The sequence below is a fragment of the Amorphotheca resinae genome (assembly GCF_003019875.1).
Source record: "Amorphotheca resinae ATCC 22711 unplaced genomic scaffold M430scaffold_9, whole genome shotgun sequence".
NCBI lineage: Eukaryota > Fungi > Ascomycota > Leotiomycetes > Helotiales > Amorphothecaceae > Amorphotheca > Amorphotheca resinae.
In genome coordinates, this window is record NW_020194479.1 from 555,430 (window position 1) to 576,985 (window position 21,556).

The 21,556-nt window shown below is 50.3% G+C and overlaps 10 protein-coding genes across 10 annotated transcripts; 5 read left to right on the forward strand and 5 right to left on the reverse strand.

Moving 5' to 3' along the window:
- The first annotated feature begins 811 nt into the window (after positions 1 to 811).
- M430DRAFT_143389 (hypothetical protein) lies at positions 812 to 3,520 on the forward strand. The gene is made up of 3 exons (XM_024862819.1): positions 812 to 931; positions 1,015 to 1,291; positions 1,347 to 3,520. The coding sequence occupies exons 1-3, from the start codon at positions 818 to 820 to the stop codon at positions 3,386 to 3,388; spliced, it is 2,433 nt and encodes an 810-aa protein (XP_024718920.1). The 5' UTR covers positions 812 to 817; the 3' UTR covers positions 3,389 to 3,520.
- Positions 3,521 to 4,092: 572 nt separating this feature from the next.
- M430DRAFT_43755 (hypothetical protein) lies at positions 4,093 to 5,346 on the reverse strand (the record flags this gene model as incomplete). Its single annotated transcript, XM_024867645.1, has 2 exons — positions 4,093 to 4,940; positions 5,076 to 5,346. The coding sequence occupies 2 exons, from the start codon at positions 5,344 to 5,346 to the stop codon at positions 4,093 to 4,095; spliced, it is 1,119 nt and encodes a 372-aa protein (XP_024718921.1).
- A 1,155-nt stretch (positions 5,347 to 6,501) lies between these two features.
- On the reverse strand, positions 6,502 to 7,212 carry M430DRAFT_105834 (hypothetical protein; the record flags this gene model as incomplete). The annotated part of the gene is made up of 4 exons (XM_024861033.1): positions 6,502 to 6,610; positions 6,667 to 6,788; positions 6,913 to 7,037; positions 7,173 to 7,212. 4 exons carry the CDS (start codon positions 7,210 to 7,212, stop codon positions 6,502 to 6,504), a joined length of 396 nt encoding a protein of 131 aa, XP_024718922.1.
- A 481-nt stretch (positions 7,213 to 7,693) lies between these two features.
- M430DRAFT_143391 (hypothetical protein) lies at positions 7,694 to 8,379 on the reverse strand. The gene is made up of 2 exons (XM_024862820.1): positions 7,966 to 8,379; positions 7,694 to 7,918 (listed from the first exon to the last, which is right to left on the reverse strand). The coding sequence occupies exons 1-2, from the start codon at positions 8,155 to 8,157 to the stop codon at positions 7,829 to 7,831; spliced, it is 282 nt and encodes a 93-aa protein (XP_024718923.1). The 5' UTR covers positions 8,158 to 8,379; the 3' UTR covers positions 7,694 to 7,828.
- Positions 8,380 to 9,413, forward strand: M430DRAFT_143394 (hypothetical protein; the record flags this gene model as incomplete). The annotated part of the gene is made up of 3 exons (XM_024862821.1): positions 8,380 to 8,562; positions 8,612 to 8,670; positions 8,718 to 9,413. The coding sequence occupies exons 1-3, from the start codon at positions 8,535 to 8,537 to the stop codon at positions 9,411 to 9,413; spliced, it is 783 nt and encodes a 260-aa protein (XP_024718924.1). The 5' UTR covers positions 8,380 to 8,534.
- Positions 9,414 to 9,513: 100 nt separating this feature from the next.
- M430DRAFT_124686 (hypothetical protein) lies at positions 9,514 to 12,019 on the forward strand. Its single transcript, XM_024861922.1, has 6 exons — positions 9,514 to 9,867; positions 9,918 to 9,990; positions 10,042 to 10,079; positions 10,135 to 10,548; positions 10,598 to 10,855; positions 10,911 to 12,019. Exons 1-6 carry the CDS (start codon positions 9,595 to 9,597, stop codon positions 11,691 to 11,693), a joined length of 1,839 nt encoding a protein of 612 aa, XP_024718925.1. The 5' UTR covers positions 9,514 to 9,594; the 3' UTR covers positions 11,694 to 12,019.
- Positions 11,896 to 12,999, reverse strand: M430DRAFT_52132 (hypothetical protein; the record flags this gene model as incomplete). The annotated part of the gene is made up of 2 exons (XM_024868275.1): positions 11,896 to 12,908; positions 12,975 to 12,999. 2 exons carry the CDS (start codon positions 12,997 to 12,999, stop codon positions 11,896 to 11,898), a joined length of 1,038 nt encoding a protein of 345 aa, XP_024718926.1.
- Positions 13,000 to 13,270: 271 nt separating this feature from the next.
- On the forward strand, positions 13,271 to 16,244 carry M430DRAFT_143403 (hypothetical protein). Its single transcript, XM_024862822.1, has 3 exons — positions 13,271 to 13,646; positions 13,702 to 13,969; positions 14,018 to 16,244. Exons 1-3 carry the CDS (start codon positions 13,536 to 13,538, stop codon positions 15,958 to 15,960), a joined length of 2,322 nt encoding a protein of 773 aa, XP_024718927.1. The 5' UTR covers positions 13,271 to 13,535; the 3' UTR covers positions 15,961 to 16,244.
- Positions 16,245 to 17,110: 866 nt separating this feature from the next.
- Positions 17,111 to 18,967, reverse strand: M430DRAFT_20851 (hypothetical protein; the record flags this gene model as incomplete). Its single annotated transcript, XM_024864386.1, has 6 exons — positions 17,111 to 17,809; positions 17,861 to 17,948; positions 17,999 to 18,171; positions 18,221 to 18,498; positions 18,551 to 18,668; positions 18,716 to 18,967. 6 exons carry the CDS (start codon positions 18,965 to 18,967, stop codon positions 17,111 to 17,113), a joined length of 1,608 nt encoding a protein of 535 aa, XP_024718928.1.
- Positions 18,968 to 20,273: 1,306 nt separating this feature from the next.
- On the forward strand, positions 20,274 to 21,412 carry M430DRAFT_124697 (hypothetical protein). Its single transcript, XM_024861923.1, has 3 exons — positions 20,274 to 20,716; positions 20,780 to 20,879; positions 20,954 to 21,412. The coding sequence occupies exons 1-3, from the start codon at positions 20,534 to 20,536 to the stop codon at positions 21,358 to 21,360; spliced, it is 690 nt and encodes a 229-aa protein (XP_024718929.1). The 5' UTR covers positions 20,274 to 20,533; the 3' UTR covers positions 21,361 to 21,412.
- The last annotated feature ends 144 nt before the right edge of the window (positions 21,413 to 21,556 follow it).

The window sequence follows — 21,556 nt, forward strand, 5'->3', positions numbered from 1 at the left end:
CTTGCCCGTTGTCGGGTTCCTGGGTGTTCCTCTTCCCTCGGGTATCTGGTTGACCTGCCAGAATGCCATGGGCTTACGGGCAATGCGCGCGAGGTCGGTCGTCGGGGGTGTCGAAATGTCGAGGTAGTAGTAGGATCTGGAACTGCCTGCTGAAATTGTGCGCGCCGTCCCCCAAGACTAATTTGGCAGCTCTTGACAACCCTTATCCTGCCCACCCCCATAGACTGCAGAAATCGCATTCCCACGTACTACTGTATGCAGTACATTATTGCAATAATAACCTGTGAACTTGCGGAGTTCCCCCCTTTCCGGTTCAGGGAGAGGTCCCTTCCAATTGGTCCAAAAGTCTTCAGAGTCAAATCCAAGGTATGCGGCAGTATTCAACTCCACTCTTGAAAATACCTAGGCAATTCAAGACCCTGGCGCAGATCCTATGCCGTTTTCAGTGCTGCGGGGAGGAAGCAGTATTCCGTGGTACTGGGGTATTCGAGACTCGACTGCAAAAGTGATCTATAATAATCATTCAACCATCACCATCAGGTATATTATTCCTGGACTTAGGAATCTTACCTTCTAGCTTCGGGCTGAACGGCCATGGAAAAATCTCAAAATAAAAATAGCTATTCCTTGAAACAGCAAAGTAGAAGTCTTGTATCGTAAGGTATCTCCCCTGGTGGGGTTGACGGAAGCAAGAGGGCTTGCTTACTAATTATGGTATCTTATCGGAGATTCACGTGACTATACTATCAGTACGCGACTTTAAGGCTGGCAGAACGCGTCGATAATACCGCCGCATAACTCAAAATACCAAAAGACAATGGAGAGCGGCTCAACTCACTGGCAACGCTCTGTCCAATTGAATGGAGCCGCTGACTCTCTACCTTTGAAAGGTGCCGTCGTTTGCTGCACCTCCGTCCCAGATGAAAAGCGCGTAAGTATGCTAAAAGCATTCTTGCCCTGATATATTTCCTCCATACACCTCAAGCCTGACTGACGTGTTGCAATGAATTGTAGACAGAGCTGGCGGCGTATGCCGAGCAGATGGGCGCGGTGCATCGACACGACTTAACCCTCGACGTTACGCATCTTATAGTTGGCAAATATGATACCCCGAAATATAGATATGTCGCGAAGGAAAGACCAGATGTGCGGCCAATGACCATAAGGTGGATCGAAGCTATCCGGGAGTTATGGATTAACGATCAAGAGATTGACACCGATGCGCTGGAGCGGGAACACATCTTGCCTACTTTAACCTCACTAAGGTTTAGCATGACTGGCTGTGATGATCGTAAGGACTGCCAGAATTGCGGAGGTTGTGCAGCTTGCTAATAGATCGTGGTCAGCTACGGAGAGGCTCGAGATTGCGGAGTTGGTCAAGGCAAATGGCGCGATATATGAGGGAGACTTGACGAGGCAGATTACACACTTAATATCATTCCGGACCGAGGGCGATAAATATAAAGCAGCAAAAAATTGGGGCTTGCACATTGTGTCTATTGAGTGGCTGAGGGATAGCTTGGAGAGGGGTATGATTTTAGAAGAGAAGCTGTATGACCCAGCTCTGCCGCCTGAAGAAAGGGGGAAGGGCGCTTGGGATCGAACGAAACCGAAGAGGACGTCCCCGGGGAAAAGATCCAGAGATGATAGCAGCACAAGTTTAGATGGGGGAAGGAGGAAGTTACGCAGGACGGCCAGTACGAAGTTGGGCAGTCAAAACGAAAGTATATGGGGAGATATAGTTGGAGGCGGAATGGTTGCCCAAGTCGCCCGAAGTGGTGTATGGGAAGCAAATAACGACCAGGCCGCGGTGCGAAATGAGTCAACATCCAGAAGACAGTCCGATCAAGGTTCCAGTATGAGGATGTTGGAGCTCACCGCCGACCATCAGCCGTCGATACAAGGTGTGTTCAGTGGGTGCCGTTTCTACTTAGAAGGATTTGGCCTTAAGAAGTCGTCAATCCTGAGTGGACATTTAACTCCTCATGGAGCTGATGTGGCAGGCACGCTCGAGGATCTGCTAGCTCCGAGGCAGAACGACTTACCGCTACGTTTGTTTAGGATCGTCCCAAGTGATCTTCCCATATCGAAACACTCTCCCTTGCCAGAGTCTCACCTGTCGGTCGAAACGATTACTGAGTGGTGGGTGGAACTGTGTCTCCATCACAAGAAGTTCATGGAGCCTACCGAGAATGTCATCGGTAGGCCATTTCCCAAGTTTCCAATTGAGGGGTTTCGGGAGATAATAGCCTCATCGGCTGCATTTACCGGTATTGACTTACTACACGTTACGAGAGCAGTGAAACTCCTTGGCGGAACTTATAGCGAGTTTCTAACCCCCAAGTCCTCGGTGCTAATAACGAAGTCAGTGGAGAAGCTAAGGAAGGACAAGTTTGACTATGCACAGGAATATAAAATTCCAATTGTGAATGCAGCCTGGCTCTGGGACTCAATAAGTGTTGGTATGTTATTACCGTTTCAGAAATACCGTTGCCGGCTCGCAAAGCGTACGGAATCTTTGTCGCGCAGTGGAAGTTTGGCGGTATCCAAGGAAATTCAACAGCATGGACGGTCAAAGAGCGAGATCTCGAAGTCTGTCCAGAGATCAGATAGTCACTCGTCGAATTCCGCAGCAAGACCACCTCGAAATTTAGGACTGGATACGACAGCCTTCACGGCCGATGAACCAGTTGCTGTCAAAGAAGAAGATTCACCAAGTCTACTACAAACCCTAGCCAACGCCTCCAACTCATCTACGAAACCCTCAACCGGAACGGAACCCCTCGCGGAGATCAATAACAACTCACCTACAAGAACCGTTTCAACCGCGTCCGCACCAGAGAATCATCCTGCCCCAAGACCACAAGCGGAGATCAACAGCGCCATCTCCAACCTGCTAGCCAAAACAAAATCCTCTTCCAAGCACCCCGATGAGAGCGAGCCCACAGAAGGCCGCAAGCGCGGGGCAAACAGAATCCTGGGGCGAGCTGCAAGCAACGTCTCCACAGCCTCGACACACTTCTCCCGCGCCTCCTCTGTCGATTCTACAGCGACGCACGGCCGGCCCGTCGAATACCCCAGCAACTCCGCATCTGGCCCCTCCACAACCAACGAACAAGTCGAGAAATTCCTCGACGCCTCCAACGACCGCAACATCGACAAGAGCCTTGACAGCCAGCCCCCGATGACGCAGCTACAGTACGAAGATCCCGAAAGCAAAGAGTACCAAGAGATGGTGCAAGCCAAGATGCGAGGCGAGAAATTTGAGATCGGGGGGAAGAGGACGGGGTTGAAGGAGAAAAGTATCACGTTAGGAGATATTGCGGGTGCGAGTGGAGTGCACAAGGGGAGATCAAAGAGGGAGAGAGCTCCGCCTGGGTTCAGGTAACGGGCCGGAAGAGTTGGATATTTAATGACGGGAATGACGAAACTGCAACTGCAGTACTATCTATCTGACGACTCACTTATTCGGTAGTTGGAAAGAAAAAAGAAACACTATTGAATACATGATGATCCTCCCAAACTTCTTTCTTAATAGGTCATGGTAATATTGGAATGCTGTGATCTTTACTTTACCATACCAATCAACTACCTACCTTACCTTAGGTATCAAGTATTCTTTAGCATCCGGAACCCCCACCCCCCCCCTTTATATCGCTTAAAAATATAAATTACTGAGAACCGCACATCTCACCATCAACACCGCTCTCAGACTTTGTTCGTATACTCGAGATTGCGTAGATCTGCAGTTAGTTTTAGAGAGAAAGGGCGTGTCTAGTAAGGAAGGAGTTTTGGGAGGACTTGGGTATATGGAAACAGCGAAGTTTACAGTACAGCTAACATAAGGATATAGGTAAGGTTAGCAACTGGCATTTCCACAGAAGACACTGATCAAGACAATGTGTTGAAAGAACTTGTTGATTTTTCTCTTTCACGCTCATGTACACATCTGGATCCAAGCGGTATCCTATATGTTCGTTACTCCCTTCTCCAAACTCCAAGGTTTCGCGTGAACTCCACAGAACGCCCGCAATGCCAACTACTGAACCACGACCAACTCGCTAACAGCAAAGATCCAAGCCCTCCCCCCGTTCAAGACCATAACTTTCCAAGTTGCATCCTCGGGAAATAAAGTCGGATCGTAAGGTAATCGTCGTCCTTGCCCGCCCATCTCAAGATCTTTCCTTCTTCTTCCCATAAGTTCTTCCTGCTCGCGATTGTTTCTTCCTCTGTCTGTCTCCGCATCTTCGCTGCTCCGTTCAGACAATAGAGGGGGTTTGTGTCCCGGTCTATGTGGGGGCGTCGTTTGACTTTGGGTGCTCCCTTACTTGGTTTCCTGCCTTTCCTAATGACGTCGCCGGTGAGGATCCAGGAGTGTCCATCGTCTAGACAGGTGAATTCCTTCTTCAAGACACCGCTGTTGCATCTACCGACGACGGCATCCATACAGTCGTCGCTAGCGCAAGTGTCGAAGATGTGCGTGCGGCGGGAGAGCTCGGTCGTGAACATCCAGCGCTGGAAGATAAATGAATACTCGACTTCCAGAGGGTAGGATACCGGACGGTAGCCGATGAAGTCGATATCGCGGAGTCGGATTTTGTTTGTTTTTTCTTGACGGCGCTTGGGGAAAAGCCAGCCTTTGGGCTGGGCTAGTGGTTCCCGAGGAGGTGGCGGCGAGGGTAGGTCGTCGGCGCTTATCAATTGGGAGAGTGGTGATTTTAAGACTGGTCGGGGAGCGGCACGGTAAGGGTTAGATTCTTGCCTGGGTGCAGGGACAACGAATTTTACGGTTCTGCGGCTGGAGGCGCCGGAGCTGTTGGAGCTGTTGGAGCCGTCGGTGATAGCGGGGGAAGAGGGAGAAGCGGCAGAAGTGGAGCGTATAGTGCCAGTGGTGCATGTAGCGGCAGTGACCCAACATGACTCTCCTTCATCCACTGACCCTGTGAGGTTGTTAGCCTGCCCTCAGATACTGTGAGTAGACAAAGCCCTAGACGAGACCAAAAAGGGGGGTTGGTCACGTGATGCCTCTTTCAAGGTCTATTCCGAAGTGCGTTGAAGAGGATGGAAAAGCTTACATGTGTAGTCTATTGGTGACCTCTCCATAGAATTTTGCGGCTTATAGATTCGTCTCTCTGGCTCAGTGAGGCCTATACGGTTCTTGAAAAGACAGCCGCCGTCGTTCGCGCCCTGAGGCTTGACGGCGATAAGGTAGCGGGTTGTTGGTAGAATCAAGTAGATACCTGGAACTGGCTCTGACTGATAATGAAATTCGTAGCGTTCATCGAAAGGCTTTTCGGGAATCCAATCCCCGACCGACTTGAGACAAAGGAAGAGATTTGGCGACATGATGAGGAAGGCGCAATGATCAAATTGGCAATTAAAGTTTGTAATAGAGTTCGACAAGTTCAAGGTCGAGCTTCAAATAAGGTTTGGAGTTCTTTGGATGAGTGTCGAATAAAGTTTGATGGTTGAGAGAATAGAAAACAAAGAGTTGAAATCTGATGGATTGAAACGCAGAGAGCTTGATGTTGGATGTTAAGCGAAGAGGAAGAAGAAGCAAGAAACTGGGCAGAAGAGCAGGATTTTATATACATCATGGTAGCTGTAAAGGTGCTACCTTGCTGGTCTCGAGTTTGGTGCAGATTGGAGAATGGACTGAGAAAGCCCCAAAACGCATATGTCACCGGAAGACCTTTGAACTTTATTATACCCGAGAACCAGAGTTGAAGCAAAGGTTAACTTACCATCGATGGGAAGAAAGAGGGTGCCAATGCAACGAGCCACACAGGTCGAGTCTAGAAAGGTCTCGGGGCGCCTTACAGTCTGCGTAGCCGCTATGAGAGCAAGATTGTTTCTGCGCACTTGCCAGCAGGAGGGAAATAAAAAACCAAGAGGGTTAGATACTTCCATAGCTCTTGCCGTAGGTAGGTGACGCCCCAAAGACCAGGCACAAAGGCTTGAATCTTCTATAGCCCTTGGGATAGGTCATGCTAACCAGTCCAGATGGCAATAGGGTGCTCTGAGGATCCAACAGTACCTTGGTATATTGGCCTGCCACTCACAACAAAACGACTTAAGTGTTCCAAGGACTAGCCCTAAGAATCGCTGGGTTTCAGTAGATTTCTGCTTTTGCAAGATTGATAATCGTGTCGGTCCCGTGTGCCCTTGAGATGCTCACCCTGAGGCAAGCCTATAGACGATATGAGTAGACAGTCTAATCTACCTAGTCAGCGTAGAAGAAATCTACCGCAAAGAAATTAGACTTTGAATTTCTCACCATAAGGCGCGATTGATATAATCTTGTTGAGTAGGTATCCACAAGACTGGTCTGTCGTCAAGTGGGGCACAGGTATATCACCTCTCACAAATAGCTGACACGGCACAAAGTACTTGCTCAAATTTCATTGATCGTAGAGCATAAGCTACATTTCTGCACTGCTCGCGCTCATGATAACAAGCAATTCCTTTCCCATGCAAAGCCCCCAAACGAAATCCAGCACCTTAAACTTCAACGGTAAGCTTCGCCTTGGGGTTTGTGACCTTGACTCCCAATTCCTTAGCACGGGCAATAATCTCAACTCTCTTTCTTGATGAAACTGCGTGTGCGATCCTATGTCACGTTAGTCGACGGAGTCTAATCGCCCTTTTTCCATAGATCGAACATACTCTGCGGCGAAGGTTCTGTTGTGCATGAGGAGGAGGTCAACATCTCGGACGTTGTTGACGAGGAAGGCCTTGTGGCCGGAGGGCATCATGTGGCGGGTCTTCTTGTTGGATCCGTAACCAATCTGTAACGGTATCAGAAATTGTCCTTGATGTTGATTCACAAAAGTTGGGGATGGCTTCGAGGTCCATGTTTGGAAGATCGGCCTTCTTGTGCCACCATCAACCTCAGGGATGTCTTCCACGTACCGATGGCATAGCAATGGTACCCTTGAATCGTCTTCGGACACGGTTGTCAATACCCTTGGGCTTTCTCCATGATGGGTCGACACATTTGAAGGTGTCACTCTGATGTCTGTTGAAACGCTTGGTGCCTGTATGAATATGTCAACGCCAGTCCACCGAAATTCACGCGAACAATTCTCCATCTCGGTATCGCATTCTCTAGTTTTCAGAGATCCGGGCGCGCGAAGAATCGAGGTCGACGGAAGGGTGGGAACTTAACGTACGCTTCTTGACGATCGGGACGTGCTTCTTTGCGGAAACCATCTAGGAAAAAAACTGTCAGACGACCACTCTCCGACACTATATTATCCAAATACTTCTCTGGAGAATCAATCGTACCTTGTCGTCGGTTTTGTCGTGGAGTTGTCGATTGAAGACGAATGATGGCCCTCACAATCTTTAACTTTTCAGAACGCCTCGCTTGCCGAGAATGAGGCTCTGCACTTTCCAATTTTCGCGGCTAGGGTTTTAAACCTCTCGTTCCCCAAGGCACCAAGGCAACAAGGCAACAGCAACCAGGCCGCGATTATTGATGACTAAGCCGAGCAGTCGACGAATTCACGTGCGAGGGATCTAACGAGTTGGAAGGTGAGATATTTACCTAGGTAGGTACCTTATCTTACCTTGGGTACCTCCCAGATACATAAGGATAGCTACGTTAGGTAGCTAGGTAGGTAGATTCACGGAGCTGTCTGCATTGTACCATAAAGCCTGGGGAAATTGTATTCAATAGCGCGGTAGCAATGACCGCATCCTGCCTGTCTATGTGCCAAAGCGAATCCGTTCCCCTGTAACGTGCCGCAGGTCGTTATCAAAACGCTTGCATGATGAGCTCAATACTATCCGTCGGAGATGTCTTCCGAGATATCTTAAAATCCCTTTATTGTTGTGCACACTGTGCTCCGCCCTCATCTTCATCTTCATCTTCCCATCCGCCGCCAGCGCGAGGATCTCCAGAGTTTGCCCCGAACTAGTCCTGTTAGAACAGCCTCAAAACAATCAAAATTAGGGACTTACCTCTTCAATATCAGCATCAGAGTTGTACTCAACTTCATCAACCTCAGTCGCTTCGATTGGAGGATCAGGTCCTGGAAGAATCTTCTTTAGACTTTCAAATGAAGCATCATCCTGAGTCCAGCCACTTTTTGGGAACTCAATCTTGACCACCAAGAACAAATCGCCCTTCGCGTCGCTTCTCTTGAGAGGCATTCCTTCACCAGCGACTTTAAGTATTTGGCCGGGTGTTAGGACTTTGCCTTTGGGATGGTCGATGTGAATACCACGGCCATCAAGATGCTTCAAAACTACCCTCGAGAAGCCGGTGAGAGCCTCGGCCAGAGTGATTTTTAGTTCAGCCGACAGATCATCACCAGCTCGTTGGAAAACCTCATGTTCTTCCTCCACAAGCGTAAAGACGATATCTCCAGGGATATCTTGCCATCCTCTCCCAGCTCAAATCTTGGGCTCCCTTTGCCCACGTACTAGATCCTGATCAATCACTGACACTACGTGTGCCGGGACTATATCAATACAGTACAGGATTCTAGCACCTCACAAAACCCCCGTCTTCCCGGCAACCCGCTATCATGGAGGCCGAGGAAGTGGACCTCTACGGTGAGTAACACGACCATGAAGCAAAGGCAGCAGAACTGACTCCATACAGAGGTTCTAGGGATCTCCAGGTCTGCCACTAAATCGGAGATTAAAAAAGCATATCACAAGGTTTGTCTCTCGTCAGCCTTGTAAGCTATTCGTTAATTGGTTCCAAGGCAGCGTTACAACACCATCCCGATAAGGTTCCTGAAGATCAGAGAGAAGCGGCAGACATCAAGTTCAAAGATGTGAGCCGGGCATATGAAATCCTTTACGATGAAGATAAAAGACATCTTTACGACACCCATGGCATGGCTGCCTTCGACGGAAGTAGGGGTTCACCTGGTATGGCAGGCGGGGTAGATCTGGACGACGTCTTACAACAAATGTTTGGTATGGGTATGGGAGGTATGCCACCTGGATTTGGAGAGGGACCACCAAGGAAGCCGCGGAAAGGACGGGATGAAGAGCAGAAGTACGAAGTTACGTTGGAAGAGCTTTACAAAGGCAAGACGGTGAAATTCGCTAGCACGAAGAACATCATCTGCAATCACTGCAAGGGCACTGGAGGGAAGGAGAAAGCGAAGCCAGAGACGTGTCAGAGGTGTAAGGGCCAGGGTGTCACTGTTGGACTTCGATCTGTTGGCCCTGGACTTGTCACCCAGGAGAGAATGATCTGCGATCCTTGCTCGGGAACTGGCAAAGTCTTTAAGGAGAAGGATAGGTGCAAGAAGTGCAAAGGGAAACGAACAACGTCGGAGAAGAAGGTTTTAGAGATCTACATCCCTAGAGGTGCCAGAGAAGGCGAGCGGATAGTTCTGGAGGGCGAGGCAGATCAAGTACCGGATCAGTTGTCCTGTAGGGCTGATTAAAAGAAGCTGCTGGGGAATTTTATCTTAGCGTCGTGAGAGAGAGGCGCGCTCGGGCGAACGCAGAACTACAAAACGACAACAAATAAATTAATTACTTGAAGCCGATTAATTGGGACTACAAAGGACATTCGGGAAACCTATTCGCAATGCGTTTGCAATCACAGTGAAGCTCGTAGAAGCGATGAAGTTATTATTGTCTGCCGCGAGGCCGACAGGTTCATCTCTGTGGATTTGTCGTTCGTGTCGTGGCCGTGGCATCAAATACGCCTCGACTTCTGCTCCCCTATCAACCGCCGCGCAGCAGCTTCGAACAGATGGACCGGCGAGGACACGCTTCGCTCCTTCACCAACAGGGTACCTTCACCTAGGCTCATTGAGAACGGCTCTATTCAATTACCTGGTAGCAAGGGCAACTGGGGGTCAATTTCTCTTGCGGATAGAGGACACAGATCAGGTGACCGGAGTTTGATTTCCCCTTTCGAAGGGCGCTGCTGACCCGCGAAGAAAAGGACAGTACCTGATGCCGAAGAGAGACTGTATCAAGATTTAGAATGGGCTGGTATTGAATGGGATGAAGGTTTGGAGTCTCTTCAAAATCAAATTGCTTTCATTCGCTCACTCCTCTTAGGTCCGAACATAGGGGGTCCGTACGGGCCATACAAACAAGTATGCCAGCCCCATTCTTCACCTCAACATTGATCTCCCGTCTAATCAATTTCAGTCTGAACGGACAGCATTGTACAGAGAGCACGCATGGCATTTACTTCACTCCGGCCATGCATACCGATGTTTCTGCAGCCCAGAAGATTTGAACAATCGCGCAAAGCATCGAGCTGCTCTTGGACTACCACCAGATTATGATAGGAAATGTGCACATATTCCCAAGGAGGAATCTGATGACCGGGCAGCAAAGGGAGACGCTCATGTGATCCGACTCCTTACGCCTGATAAGTATCCTGTTTTCAAGGATCTTGTCTATGGACTTGTCCGGCAACGGAAAGACTTCACAACGAGGCCAAAGGATCAATCATTTGATGACCCAATTCTACTAAAAACGGATGGCTTCCCTACTTACCATCTTGCTAATGTGGTGGATGACCATATGATGAACATTACTCATGTCATTCGTGGCTCAGTACGTATCTCATGATTTGTAAGGGACTGCTACTTACTTGGGTATCAAGGAATGGATGTCATCAACACACAAACACCTTGCAATGTATGAAGCGTTTGGCTGGACTCCACCTCAATTTGCCCACGTCGGCCTCCTCTTGGACAAAGATAGGCAGAAACTCAGCAAGAGACTCGAATCGATGAGCATGACAGAATTACGAGACAAAAAAGGGATCTTCCCAGAAACCCTAACTAATTTCGTGGCTCTCCTTGGATGGTCCCATAACGTTCGTAGCGATGTCATGAGTATGGAGGACCTGATCAAAAATGTATTACTACTTAGCCTGCCCTCCCTTATGAGACAACAGCTGATATCTTCAACAGGCCAGCCTAAAATTCACAAAAGGCGACACAGTAGTGTCCCTTGAAAAGCTATGGTTCCTCCAAAAACGCCATGCTGCCCGCTACGCATCCCTCCAACCCCCCAAACCTTCCAACCCATCTCATGATCTCGAAGAACTGGCTGTGAAGCCAATCCTCAAGTTCTTAGATAACAGCGCTTCCCACCAACCCGACCGCTTCCCATTCTACAATGCTCTCCCTGAAGGGGAAGCTCGGTTCAATTTCGTACGTTCAATTGTCTGGGCTGATGCCCAAAATTATACGGATCCCGAGGAGTTCATATCTCGCAACAACTATTTCTTCGTCTCACCCACGGCCGAAGAGCTCGCCAGCAACGCACACCATATAAAACTACACAATGTGCCATCCGACCTAACACACACCATCCCATCCTCCAGCTTCCTGCTCTTCTTCCAAAATATCGGCGAGATCCCGGAGCAGGATTGGAATAAAGCGGTGCTCAAGAGTTGGATCACGAGTATTGTGGATCAGGGGAGTATGATGAGTATAGGGGAACTCAGGAAGGAGGAGAAGGGGTCAGAGGAGTTGGAGGCCCTGGTCAAGAAAGCGTGGGCAAAGTTAGTGCATGGGTATATTCGCTGGGCAATTATGGCGGGAAGGCCAGGCCCTGATGGATCGGAGATAATGAGGATATTGGGCCGGCAGGAGTGCCTCCGGAGATTGGATGCTGCTGGGAAGGTCTTACTTGCAAGGGAGGAGGAGGAGAGCGTGGTTGCGAAGGACGGGGTTGAGGCAGGGTTGTAAGAATAGATATCAGACAAGAGTCAGCTGTAGTGTATGATAGGGGCCATTCTGCTCTGTATTTATGGGCTATTATGCCGTTTTCATAATGTTTCCTGACCTGAACGCCACCATGTTCGTTACGCCAAGCAATGCTCTGGGTACTTGAAAGGTCCTCTCGTTGCTTCGATTCTATGACGCCGTCCCAACATAATTTCTCCTGCATTCATGATTCCACAGGGCCGGCGGGAGTACTGCTCTGGCCTTTCCCCGCATCGCCAAGACCATTGAAGAGCTTCGCCTTCACTTCCCCAGCCATCAAACCTGTCATCTCCTCCCCTGCAATCTTATTGCTATCCTTGAGCACCTTGTCCAACTGCTGATCCGTCGTCTTATGTACACCATTTCCCATGGGTGCTCTACCCGTACGCTGGATCGCCGAGCTGGCCTGTCTGATCTTCGAGCTTAGATCTAGCATCTGCTTGCTACTATACTCTCTATTCGTAAATAGCGGGCTCTGGCTCAGCGTCTGCACCCAGTATTTATTCCATAGCAGCTCCAGCAGATGCGTATCGAGCGAGCTCTTAAAGTGGGAGACTTCCAATGAATAGTAACGACTGCTGTGTGCGCCAAAATCCTCAATCTTCGCCAATGGGATTGTCTGATATCCATCGCCGGCTCCCGCATCCACAGGCTTATAATTCTCGGGGTAAGTTCTGAAAGCGCCAATCTCGACCTTACCAGCTGAGATCGTGCGGTCAGGGTCAATGACTACAGCCAAAAAAGGATCCGAGAAGGTTTGCTGCGTTGCCTGTGTGCTGACATCGATACCACTCAACCAGCATCCGTAACCCGGATGAGAATGATACCAACCAACCGCGTTCTCAAGCTTGCCTTGCTCACGACAAGCCTGTAGATAACCGACCATGTATTCGTTCGCCTCGTCTTGGGCGTTAACTCGTGTTTCCGTTCCTTCGACGGGGAGTCGGAATGCGTCGGTCACGATGATAGTGTCGCCGGCGATCTTACCCTGCATCAAGCCCATGACCTCAATGGAGCCGCCGGAGCGAGCGTGCATCACCATCTTAAGAAGAGCAACGGCGGAGATCCGTACATTCTTGAAGTGATGAGGGTCGGTTTTCCAGGGTTTGGCATCGTTGATAGCCTTTTGTTCGGCTATATCGTAGGTGTAGAGGGCGTCGCGGTGAGGGTCGACTAGCTGGATGTTGTTGTCGAGCTCTGTTATCGATAAGTTAGCTGGTGTTGGAGCTAGAGCGACTAGCTAAAGGACCAAATCGCACATACCCCATGACTTGAGGGCGGTATCCATGATTGTGGATGGCCCTTCGTATCGGATTTGTGGATTGGAGGATGCTGTGGGAAGGGTGTTGCAGTTATCCCAGTCGAAATCGTCGCTGTGGTTTTGAGGCAGCCTTGCGCGGGGTCAAGTAATTCCGGGTCCCGATTTGGAATGGCGTCGCGGTGTGAACCTAGAAGCTCTCTAGAATCTAGAGATAGGAAGCGGGTTGCCTTGCCAACAGAGGCGAAAACCGAACACAAACAGTGTTTGAACTTTCACCGTCCCAAGCGGCACAGATCCAAAGAGATCTACCAGTACACAGCAGAGCGCGTGAATCTCCATTCATTCAGACCCTCATTGATGAAGCTATTCCGAGCCTCCTTTAATGATTTCGCAGTTGCGACCACGTCTTGACCACTGCTGAGCTATATCAAACCTAATTTTTGGACCGTTCTTATCAAACTATCAGTCTACTCCGTACCCTTCGTCCCCCGTGATTCTCCACCAAACATTGCGAATTATCGCGAAGCTCCCTTTGAGCCCAACGCGCGACGCGCCCGCTCGTCATGGACACCAGCTACCTGTCTTCGCAGGTCTCGACCATTATCGGGCAGCTCCACGGTCTATTCGATGAGATCGGAGTTCCCGCCCATGAACGAGAGTCGCGAGAGTCCGAGGTGAGTTACACACAACCCATCACCATATAATCTAGCTAAACCTGAACTTATAAAGCTGTTCGCTGCGCTCTCCGAGACCCTTCATAATCAAGTACGACAGGTCGCCGCCGAGAAGAATGAGATGACCGAGGAGGCACAGCGTATCATTACTACGATCAAGCAGATGGAAATATCGATCAATGGCCCCAGAGATCGCCATGAATATGAGCCTGAGGATGAGGACCTGAAGATTACTACCCCATTGATTCCGTGCTTGCAAGCACTGAAGGAGAAGCACCTACAGATATCCAGAATACACAAAGATCGATTCGATCAAGTCAAGAGTTAGTAATTGACAATATCCCGCATTACATGTGCTAACAACTCTGCAGAACTGGTACAAGCTCTTGAATCCTATTCATCTCATCTCGAGCCCTCCTTTATCAAAATTGCACTACCGCCAACTTCAAACAACTCGAACATTCCGCCTACGTTCGACCTTTCAAACAGCTACGTGGAAGCCCTCGATGACGAGTTTACACGTGTATACGAAGAATACACACGTCGAATAGCCACAGTGAAGGCTTTATCAGAGAATATCATCCAGCTATGGGCAGAGCTCGGCACGCCGCAGGCGCAAACCGACGGGATGATAGTAAAGCATTATCGAGACTCCCCCGAACAGCTGGGTCTTCATGAGGAAGATATTGCCAGGTTGAGAGCAAAGCGCGATAAGCTAGGAGATGAGAAGAAGGCGCGCGAGAAGCGTCTGAAAGATCTCAAGTCTATGGTGGAGGCATTATGGGAACGCTTGGGTGTGGAGGAACACGAGAGAAAGAAATTCCTGAATGGAAATCGAGGATGCGGAGTCCGACAAATCAATGAATTCGAGGATGAATTGGCGAGACTGAACGAACTCAAGAGACAAAACCTCCATCTATTTGTTGAGGATGCACGGTACAAGCTGCAAGAGCTCTGGGACGGACTTTACTTTTCTGAAGAAGAGATGCTGGACTTCACACCTGCTTTCTCCGATGTTTATAGTGATGCTTTGTTGGAGGCACACGAACAGGAGATCAGTCGTCTGGAGGCTCTTAGAGAGCAGCGTGCGCCAACCCTGGCTCTTATCGATCAACATCGAGCACTCGTAAAGGAGCGCGATGATCTTCAAGCTTCCAGCCAGGATGCGTCTCGTCTGATGATGCGTGGCCAGAAAGGAGAGAAGCGTGATCCAACGCGTCTACTAAGAGAGGAGAAGATGAGAAAGAGAGTTGCAAAAGAACTACCAAAGGTAGCACAGCAATTGAGAAAAGTATTGGAAAAATGGGAGGATGAATATGCCAGGCCATTCCTAGTTCACGGGGAGCGATATCTTGATGAGCTTGAAGCGTCCGAAGCCAAACCGGCTCCGGGACCACGATCAAAGACACCCGCAGGGCCTGAAGCCAGACCCGTTCCAGGACCAAGATCAAAGACACCAGCAGGGCCTCCACCATCCGCTGCTAAGACCCAGAAGGCAGCACCGCAGAGCCGTCCAAATAGTGTGATGAAGGCCCCGCCTCCTCGGACTGGCGCCAAGACTCCCACCGCTGGAGGAACGGTAACCGGGGGGACGATTCAACGCAGTCAATTTGCCAGTTCGTTATCCGCATCCGTGAAAGCATCGCCTTCACGGATTCCTGCGCGAGCACCCCTATCGAATCTCAACAACGGAAACAATTCGGCAGAGCGACGTCCTCCACCTCCAGCCCCAAGATATGACATGAGCACGGTTCGTGGAAAGATGTTACCGCCAGCGAGAGCTCCACCACCAAAGATGAGAGATCTTTTTGTTCCTCCAGAAGCGCCAACACCAGTTTCCCGTTTCCGCGCTGATAGCGTTTTATCCAGCGGCAGTGTGCGACATGTGAGCCCTGAGGATGTCTATGATGATAGGTATGCAGAGCAACATCAGAGTCGACCACAACCTTACGAGCTTCAATCCTCGATGCGTCAGAACGAGCGATTCACGCAGTCAACTTCGTATTCAACAGCACCGGCGAGCCGCCAAATCTCAAATACATCCAATTCTACAGCAACCGTCTCGGGAAGCGAGAATTGGGAGACGTATTCAGAGATATCTGAACCCGAGCCAGATGCATCTGATGCTTATTACGAAAAACTTCGTGCCGCTCGCGGAAAGCGATTCAGCCCTGACGATGCTTACGCGCGAGGAGCCATGAACAAAAAGCAGAGAGGAATCCCACCGTACGGACATCCTGCTCACGGAGTCACCGATGCCGAGGGCAATCGTATCGTCTCGGGCAGTGAATGGACTGACGAGGATGCGTTCTGAGTTGTTTTTTGTATGCTTTCCGGGTCTGATCTATCAGGATAGATACGACTGTCATGACTGATGCTTCTGACGAATAACGGCGATCTGGATATCACGACGTTCAGATGATTTTCATTCGGCGTCCTTGAACTTGTTCAGCGTTATCCGACTCGTCATCGGCCTGTCCTCTTGGCGCATTCCCAGCGGCTTCCTCTTAATTCTTCTCTTTTCCAGCGTGGGAGACTCTGCTTGCTTGTTCGATTACCCTATTCCTTTCTAGCGTTTGATGAAGGAATACCAGCATTATGGTCTGGTCTGGTCTGGTCTGGTTGCTTTTGCTTCTTTTTTTTTTTGGTTTTCCTTCCTAAGCCGTTTGGGAGGCAGGCATGGAAATATTGATTGTTCGGAGTTATAAGGTGGATCGCAATCGCAAGGGATAGGTAGGAGGTAATGTATCACGGCGTTTAATGATACGATCGATACTTGTATGTTTGTTGTGTGTTGTGTTAGGTACCTTAGGTAGGTAGAGAAATGAAAGTCAAGAATCTTGTCGTCGTCGGTTAGGTAGTCAGTGGTTTTAGGATTGTGAGTGAGTGAGTGAGTGAGTGAGTGAGTGAGTGAGTGAGTGAGTGAGTGAGTGAGTGTGTGAGTGAGTGAAAGTGTGGTTTTTGGATTATTTACTGTTTAATAGGTAAGAGTGAAGTTGGTGCCAGTATTGAGAGACTGGTCGCATATATTTTGTTTTGTTTATTTACCCAGAACCTACCCCTCCCCTTTTCACCCCTTTCTTCAACCAACCCCCCCTTTCTCATAACTACAATTCCTCCCCTCGGTAAACAAGCCTTCTTTCTTCCTCCTTTCTTCTATTCTTCTCTCGCACAGCACTCACTCACTCAGTCTAGGTTTTTTCAAGACGTTGATTTATTAGATTATTCTGGTTTTTTCTTGGGGGGGGGGGGGGGGGGGGGGATGTATGCTTCATGCTCAATTCTTGTTTGTTTGTCCATCTCGAGCGCTTTCTAGACCTTCAATATGTACATTCATCCGGTGGCGCATACAGCAGTATAGTAAGTATATGTACTCTCAATTCGAATTATCTACAATGAACATTACTAATAGATCTAAATCTAAATATCATCTAAGGTATATCGTTTTCGTCATCTTATCATCATCACTGAGCATAATATTCCTGAACCCATGCCACGATCTGCGCAACTTCATTATCGATCACTGTTTGAACACCCGCGTTGACCTGCCCGTTCTTCAGCCTCAGATCTGAGCAGTGGAACCCGCCAGGAATGATCTGGACCGGGTGTTGAGCCGTCGATTGGAGAGGGCCGCCGGGGCGGAACTCGGATGATACGCCGGATGTGCGCCAAGGGTCGAATTCCCCGTTGGTCCAGATGAGACGGGTGGTGTCTTCTAATCGCCAGCCCTGGGTGTGCTTGTTAACTTGGTGAACGTTGTTGTTCGGGTTGATGGCGCTGCCGTATGTATATCCGTTTACGGTTGGAAAGTAGAGGGAGCATTGGCGTTGGTAGTATTCCGCTGTAACAAGACGGGAGACAATGGTCGGTGTGCTCCTTGGTGCTCCATCCTGCCAGTAGGCAAACGGCTCGTTGCAAAGCATCCAGTTCCATTGTCTGTCGGCGGAGATAGCGGCGGTGTCGTTGATGTGCGTGTGGCTGAAGATGTAGTTGGACGGATCGTAGCTATTCAGACATGATAGGTCCGTTGGAGACTCGTAGCCATAGCCCTGGCAGTAGCCGGGGAGGATAGTGGTATTGACATAATTGGCGTAGTTAGCAAGAGCCTTCTCCAAACCCACACCATTTTCATCAGGTGTATCGGCCTGTCCGGGTTGGACGCCCTATGGAATATGGTCAGTAGGATCCCACTGAAGGAAAGGCAAGGAATTCACCTCGATGGCATCACAGAACTGGAAGAAGCCAGAGTAGCCTGTGTAGAAGCTGTTCGATTGCCATAGGTATGGGCCGTTGGCAAGTACACTGCACAATAGGTCAGCTTGAGTCTGAGAACCACGTCGTTTGGCACATACACAGCAAAATCGTCATTGTGTTCGACAGCTTCCATTCCAAACATAGCTTTCAATGAGGAGATCTGGGAGGGCGTGCCATGCATCAAGATATTGTCTATATAATCGATCACAAGGGTAACGTCTCTGGAGCAGTTGACGGGCATGCCTTGCTGGATTGGAACAAAGTATTGCCACTGTACGTACGTTAGGTGATGGTTTTCCAGAGGGACTGGGATGGCTCACGTAGTCATAGATGGCCTCCACTGGTGCACTGGAAGCATGGTATGCCCAGAAAGTACCAGGGGATGTAGATTCCGTCCAAGCTGCGATCGCACCCGAATAGGATCCGCCCGAGAGAACCCACGGTGCCTTGTCCGCATTGCTGCTGTGATTAGTGTCGAACGGCAGGTCAATGGTCTTTGCGATGTTGACGAAGTCGGCAATGGCATTGCTCAAAGTCAAATATTGGAGAGTCTCGGCATTCAGGTCGTCGTATGGAGAAGACTCGCCCCAGTATCGGTCTACATTGTTATCAGTAAACGAACCCTCGCCCAACGGGGCGGGGAAACCCACGCTCTACCATAACGACCGCGCCCTTGATCTCTTGCGCATAGAGACCGGTGATGGTGACATTGGTCAAATAATCACCATAACCCGACGCGGAAATCTCGCCCGGTGTAAAGAACACAACCTGTTCGATCAGTTCCAATCTCCAATGACGGTGGCTGGGAGGCTCACAGGTGAGCCCGGGCCGCCCCAATACTCTGAATTCCAGAAGAACCTCTGCTGGAAGGTTCCCGCACTCGGGTTCTCATGGTCTAGTAACTGCGTAAAGAAGCCAGAGCCGGTAGTATTGGAGGCGACTCCTGCGGCGGGGAGCGAGGACCCCTCTTCGACGGGCGGGAGCAAGCGTCCGAGATGCAGGAACTGATTCTCGGCCGTCGCACTGGCAACGAGCAGCGAGAGGGCGGAAAAGATGGAAAACCTCATGATGCCCATTGTCCAACAAGGTCAATTGGCCAAGAGAGAAAGGGAGAGAGAATGAGAGAGCGTGAAAGAGGGATGGGGGACAGGAAATACCAGCAAAGAGAGGAGACCCCAACCTTTTCAACGATTCCAACCTCCTGGTTTGGACAAGACTACGCCGTCGACCGGATGGCAGGGCCATGTAAGGACGTGGTAGTTGTCGCACATGGAATGTTAACCACCTACCCCATTCAACCTCTTCCCCCGGTTCGAGGCGGTCTGTGAGGGCGGGACAGAAGATTTGTGGTTAAATGAGAGAGAGAGCGTTATCGTATTTATCGTATCAGCGTACCTTAATTATCGCCCCTTGCTGTTGCGGGACGATGCGATTGGACGGCCCCTGGAGCGGGCAGAAAGGGAGCGAGTCCCAGATGGGAAGGCGGTCGGCTGGGGTAGCTGGACCGTACCTGATTATGTAATTCCTAGCCTCTCGCGTCGCATTTCCGGTCTTTCAAGGGTTTTTGCCTTGCCTACCTACCAGGTACCTTCCCTTACCTACCTACAGCATCTCAGCATTGGAACAGAGCATCGATCATCACGAGTGATCAACACCAGAGTCGCTGGCCCACGAGTCTCGAAGACGCAGATGGGTGGGTGAACGAGAATAAATACCGCGTCTGGCCATGGGACTCGGTCTTCCCGTAGGGCCGTAGGCCCATGGCGTAGGCCCATAGGGGCCCGGACGGCTGACATAGATGGTGACGGGGTGCAGAGCCGCCAGCCGCCGCCCCTGGTTTGGATTCGAGCTGCCGCATGGGGGGAGAGCTGCGCAATACTGTGCAATACTGTATTCTGTATTGGTATGTTCTTGTATTGTGTCGTATGGGGACTAATGCCACAGTAAGCCGTGCATACGGTAAAGAGTTTCCATCCAGTTGTTCGTTCTCTATTCTCCCCAGACATCTCTAACAACCTCCTATTCACAATGACCGCTGCTTACATGGCACGTGCTATACGCTTGTTGATCCTCCAGGACCCCTCCCCTTCTGCCCAATATCCAATGCAATATGCCCGCAAAGCCAAAATGCACGACACGCCGATGCCGTCGTCTTCCATTCTGCTTAGGGCCTCTTCAAGCCATAGTCCTTCCGGGGAGAAAGAAGCAGTTGTCGGTGGCCTCTGATCTCTCTCTGATACATGCAATTCTTCTCATGTAATGCTTTCTCCTCCTCCACATTCCGGGCGAGGGGCGACGGCCGGATTATCGATAGTCCGCGATAAGGAAGTCTTATCGATTTGCCGGAGGTGAGCTGCGCATCGTCGACCACATCAACCATCCACTCTTGCACCAATCAATCAGTCCTCCCTCACCGTCCCATCTGAGAGCAGGTCCTCGTTCCCATTCTCTGCCTCCCGGGACTTTTATATTTATATCTCCCTTCTTCGTCTCCCTCACTTCCTGCACATATTAACGTATACCCAACAACAACCACTCCCTTCTTTCCCTTCCCCTCCATTCTCCCCCTCTCTCTCACCGTCTCTTCCTCTCCCTCTCTCGATCATCACCTAATCCTCACTCACTCACTCACAATGTCCCAATCACTCCCCTCAAACGTCCACGTCTCCTCGCATCCCTGTCTCCAAGCCAAGCTCTCGCAGCTGCGGGACAGCACCGCCAATTCACGAGAGACCAAGGCCCTCATCCACGAGATCTCCCTCATCATAGGCTGTGAAGCCCTCGCCGCCAGCCTCACCACCAAGAGCGGTCCTCCCGTACGTACCTCCCCCTCTTCTCTTCTCAATAATATCCACCCAACTGATCCCCTATCCGCGCAGGCCAAATCCCCCCTCGGCTATGAATACACCACCACTACCATCTCGCCCTCCACCATCTCCCTCGTTCCCATTCTACGATCGGGACTCGGTATGGTCGGTGGTACGTCTCTCTCCTCCCCCCTCTTCTGTTCCGAACCCCCTCAAAAAGAGAACCATACTAACCCCCCCGAACAGCCATAGAAACCCTCCTCCCCGCCCCCGTCCCCATCCACCACCTCGGACTCTTCCGCGAACCCTCCACCCTCCAACCCGTCGAGTACTACAACAACCTGCCCTACCACCGGCCCTCCTCCCCGGGCGCCTCCCCCGCCTCCTCCCTCGCCATCCTCCTCGACCCCATCATCGCCACCGGCGGCACCTGCGCCGCCGCCATCCAGACCCTGAAGGAGTGGGGCGTGCAGCGGATCCTCGTGATCGCCGTCCTGGGCGCCCTGCCCGGCGTCCTGAAGGCCGCTGAGGAGTGGCCCGAGGGCACTGAGATCTGGGTCGCTGGCGTCGATGAGCAGGTTGATGCGAAGGGCATGATTAGACCCGGCCTGGGCGATGTAGGGGATCGCTTGTTCTTGACGATTGGGAAATAATAGCTGGATGGATGGATGGATGGGTAATGGGGGATCTGACTGACTGATTGCTTCTTTCTGTGCCTGTACGTTACGTTACGTTACGTTACCTAGATATTAGATATAGATTTTCATATATCTATCTAGGAATTATCTAAACAAAACAAAATGAAAGCAAAATGAAATAAAATAAACTTAAAAAAGCAGCATGATCAAA

Bases quoted from the DNA above. Each gene is read 5' to 3' on its own strand.
- M430DRAFT_143389 (XM_024862819.1), top strand. From the start codon at position 818: ATGGAGAGCGGCTCAACTCACTGGCAACGCTCTGTCCAATTGAATGGA. The intron at 932-1,014 runs GTAAGTATGCTA...AATGAATTGTAG, and splicing joins CCGTCCCAGATGAAAAGCGC to ACAGAGCTGGCGGCGTATGC. The intron at 1,292-1,346 runs GTAAGGACTGCC...GATCGTGGTCAG, and splicing joins CATGACTGGCTGTGATGATC to CTACGGAGAGGCTCGAGATT.
- M430DRAFT_143391 (XM_024862820.1), bottom strand. From the start codon at position 8,157: ATGCCTCTCAAGAGAAGCGACGCGAAGGGCGATTTGTTCTTGGTGGTC. The intron at 7,919-7,965 runs GTAAGTCCCTAA...TAACAGGACTAG, and splicing joins CTGATGCTGATATTGAAGAG to TTCGGGGCAAACTCTGGAGA.
- M430DRAFT_124686 (XM_024861922.1), top strand. From the start codon at position 9,595: ATGAAGTTATTATTGTCTGCCGCGAGGCCGACAGGTTCATCTCTGTGG. The intron at 9,991-10,041 runs GTTTGGAGTCTC...CACTCCTCTTAG, and splicing joins TGGTATTGAATGGGATGAAG to GTCCGAACATAGGGGGTCCG. The intron at 10,080-10,134 runs GTATGCCAGCCC...AATCAATTTCAG, and splicing joins CGTACGGGCCATACAAACAA to TCTGAACGGACAGCATTGTA.
- M430DRAFT_143403 (XM_024862822.1), top strand. From the start codon at position 13,536: ATGGACACCAGCTACCTGTCTTCGCAGGTCTCGACCATTATCGGGCAG. The intron at 13,647-13,701 runs GTGAGTTACACA...GAACTTATAAAG, and splicing joins GAGAGTCGCGAGAGTCCGAG to CTGTTCGCTGCGCTCTCCGA. The intron at 13,970-14,017 runs GTTAGTAATTGA...ACAACTCTGCAG, and splicing joins TCGATTCGATCAAGTCAAGA to AACTGGTACAAGCTCTTGAA.
- M430DRAFT_124697 (XM_024861923.1), top strand. From the start codon at position 20,534: ATGTCCCAATCACTCCCCTCAAACGTCCACGTCTCCTCGCATCCCTGT. The intron at 20,717-20,779 runs GTACGTACCTCC...CTATCCGCGCAG, and splicing joins CCACCAAGAGCGGTCCTCCC to GCCAAATCCCCCCTCGGCTA. The intron at 20,880-20,953 runs GTACGTCTCTCT...CCCCCCGAACAG, and splicing joins GGGACTCGGTATGGTCGGTG to CCATAGAAACCCTCCTCCCC.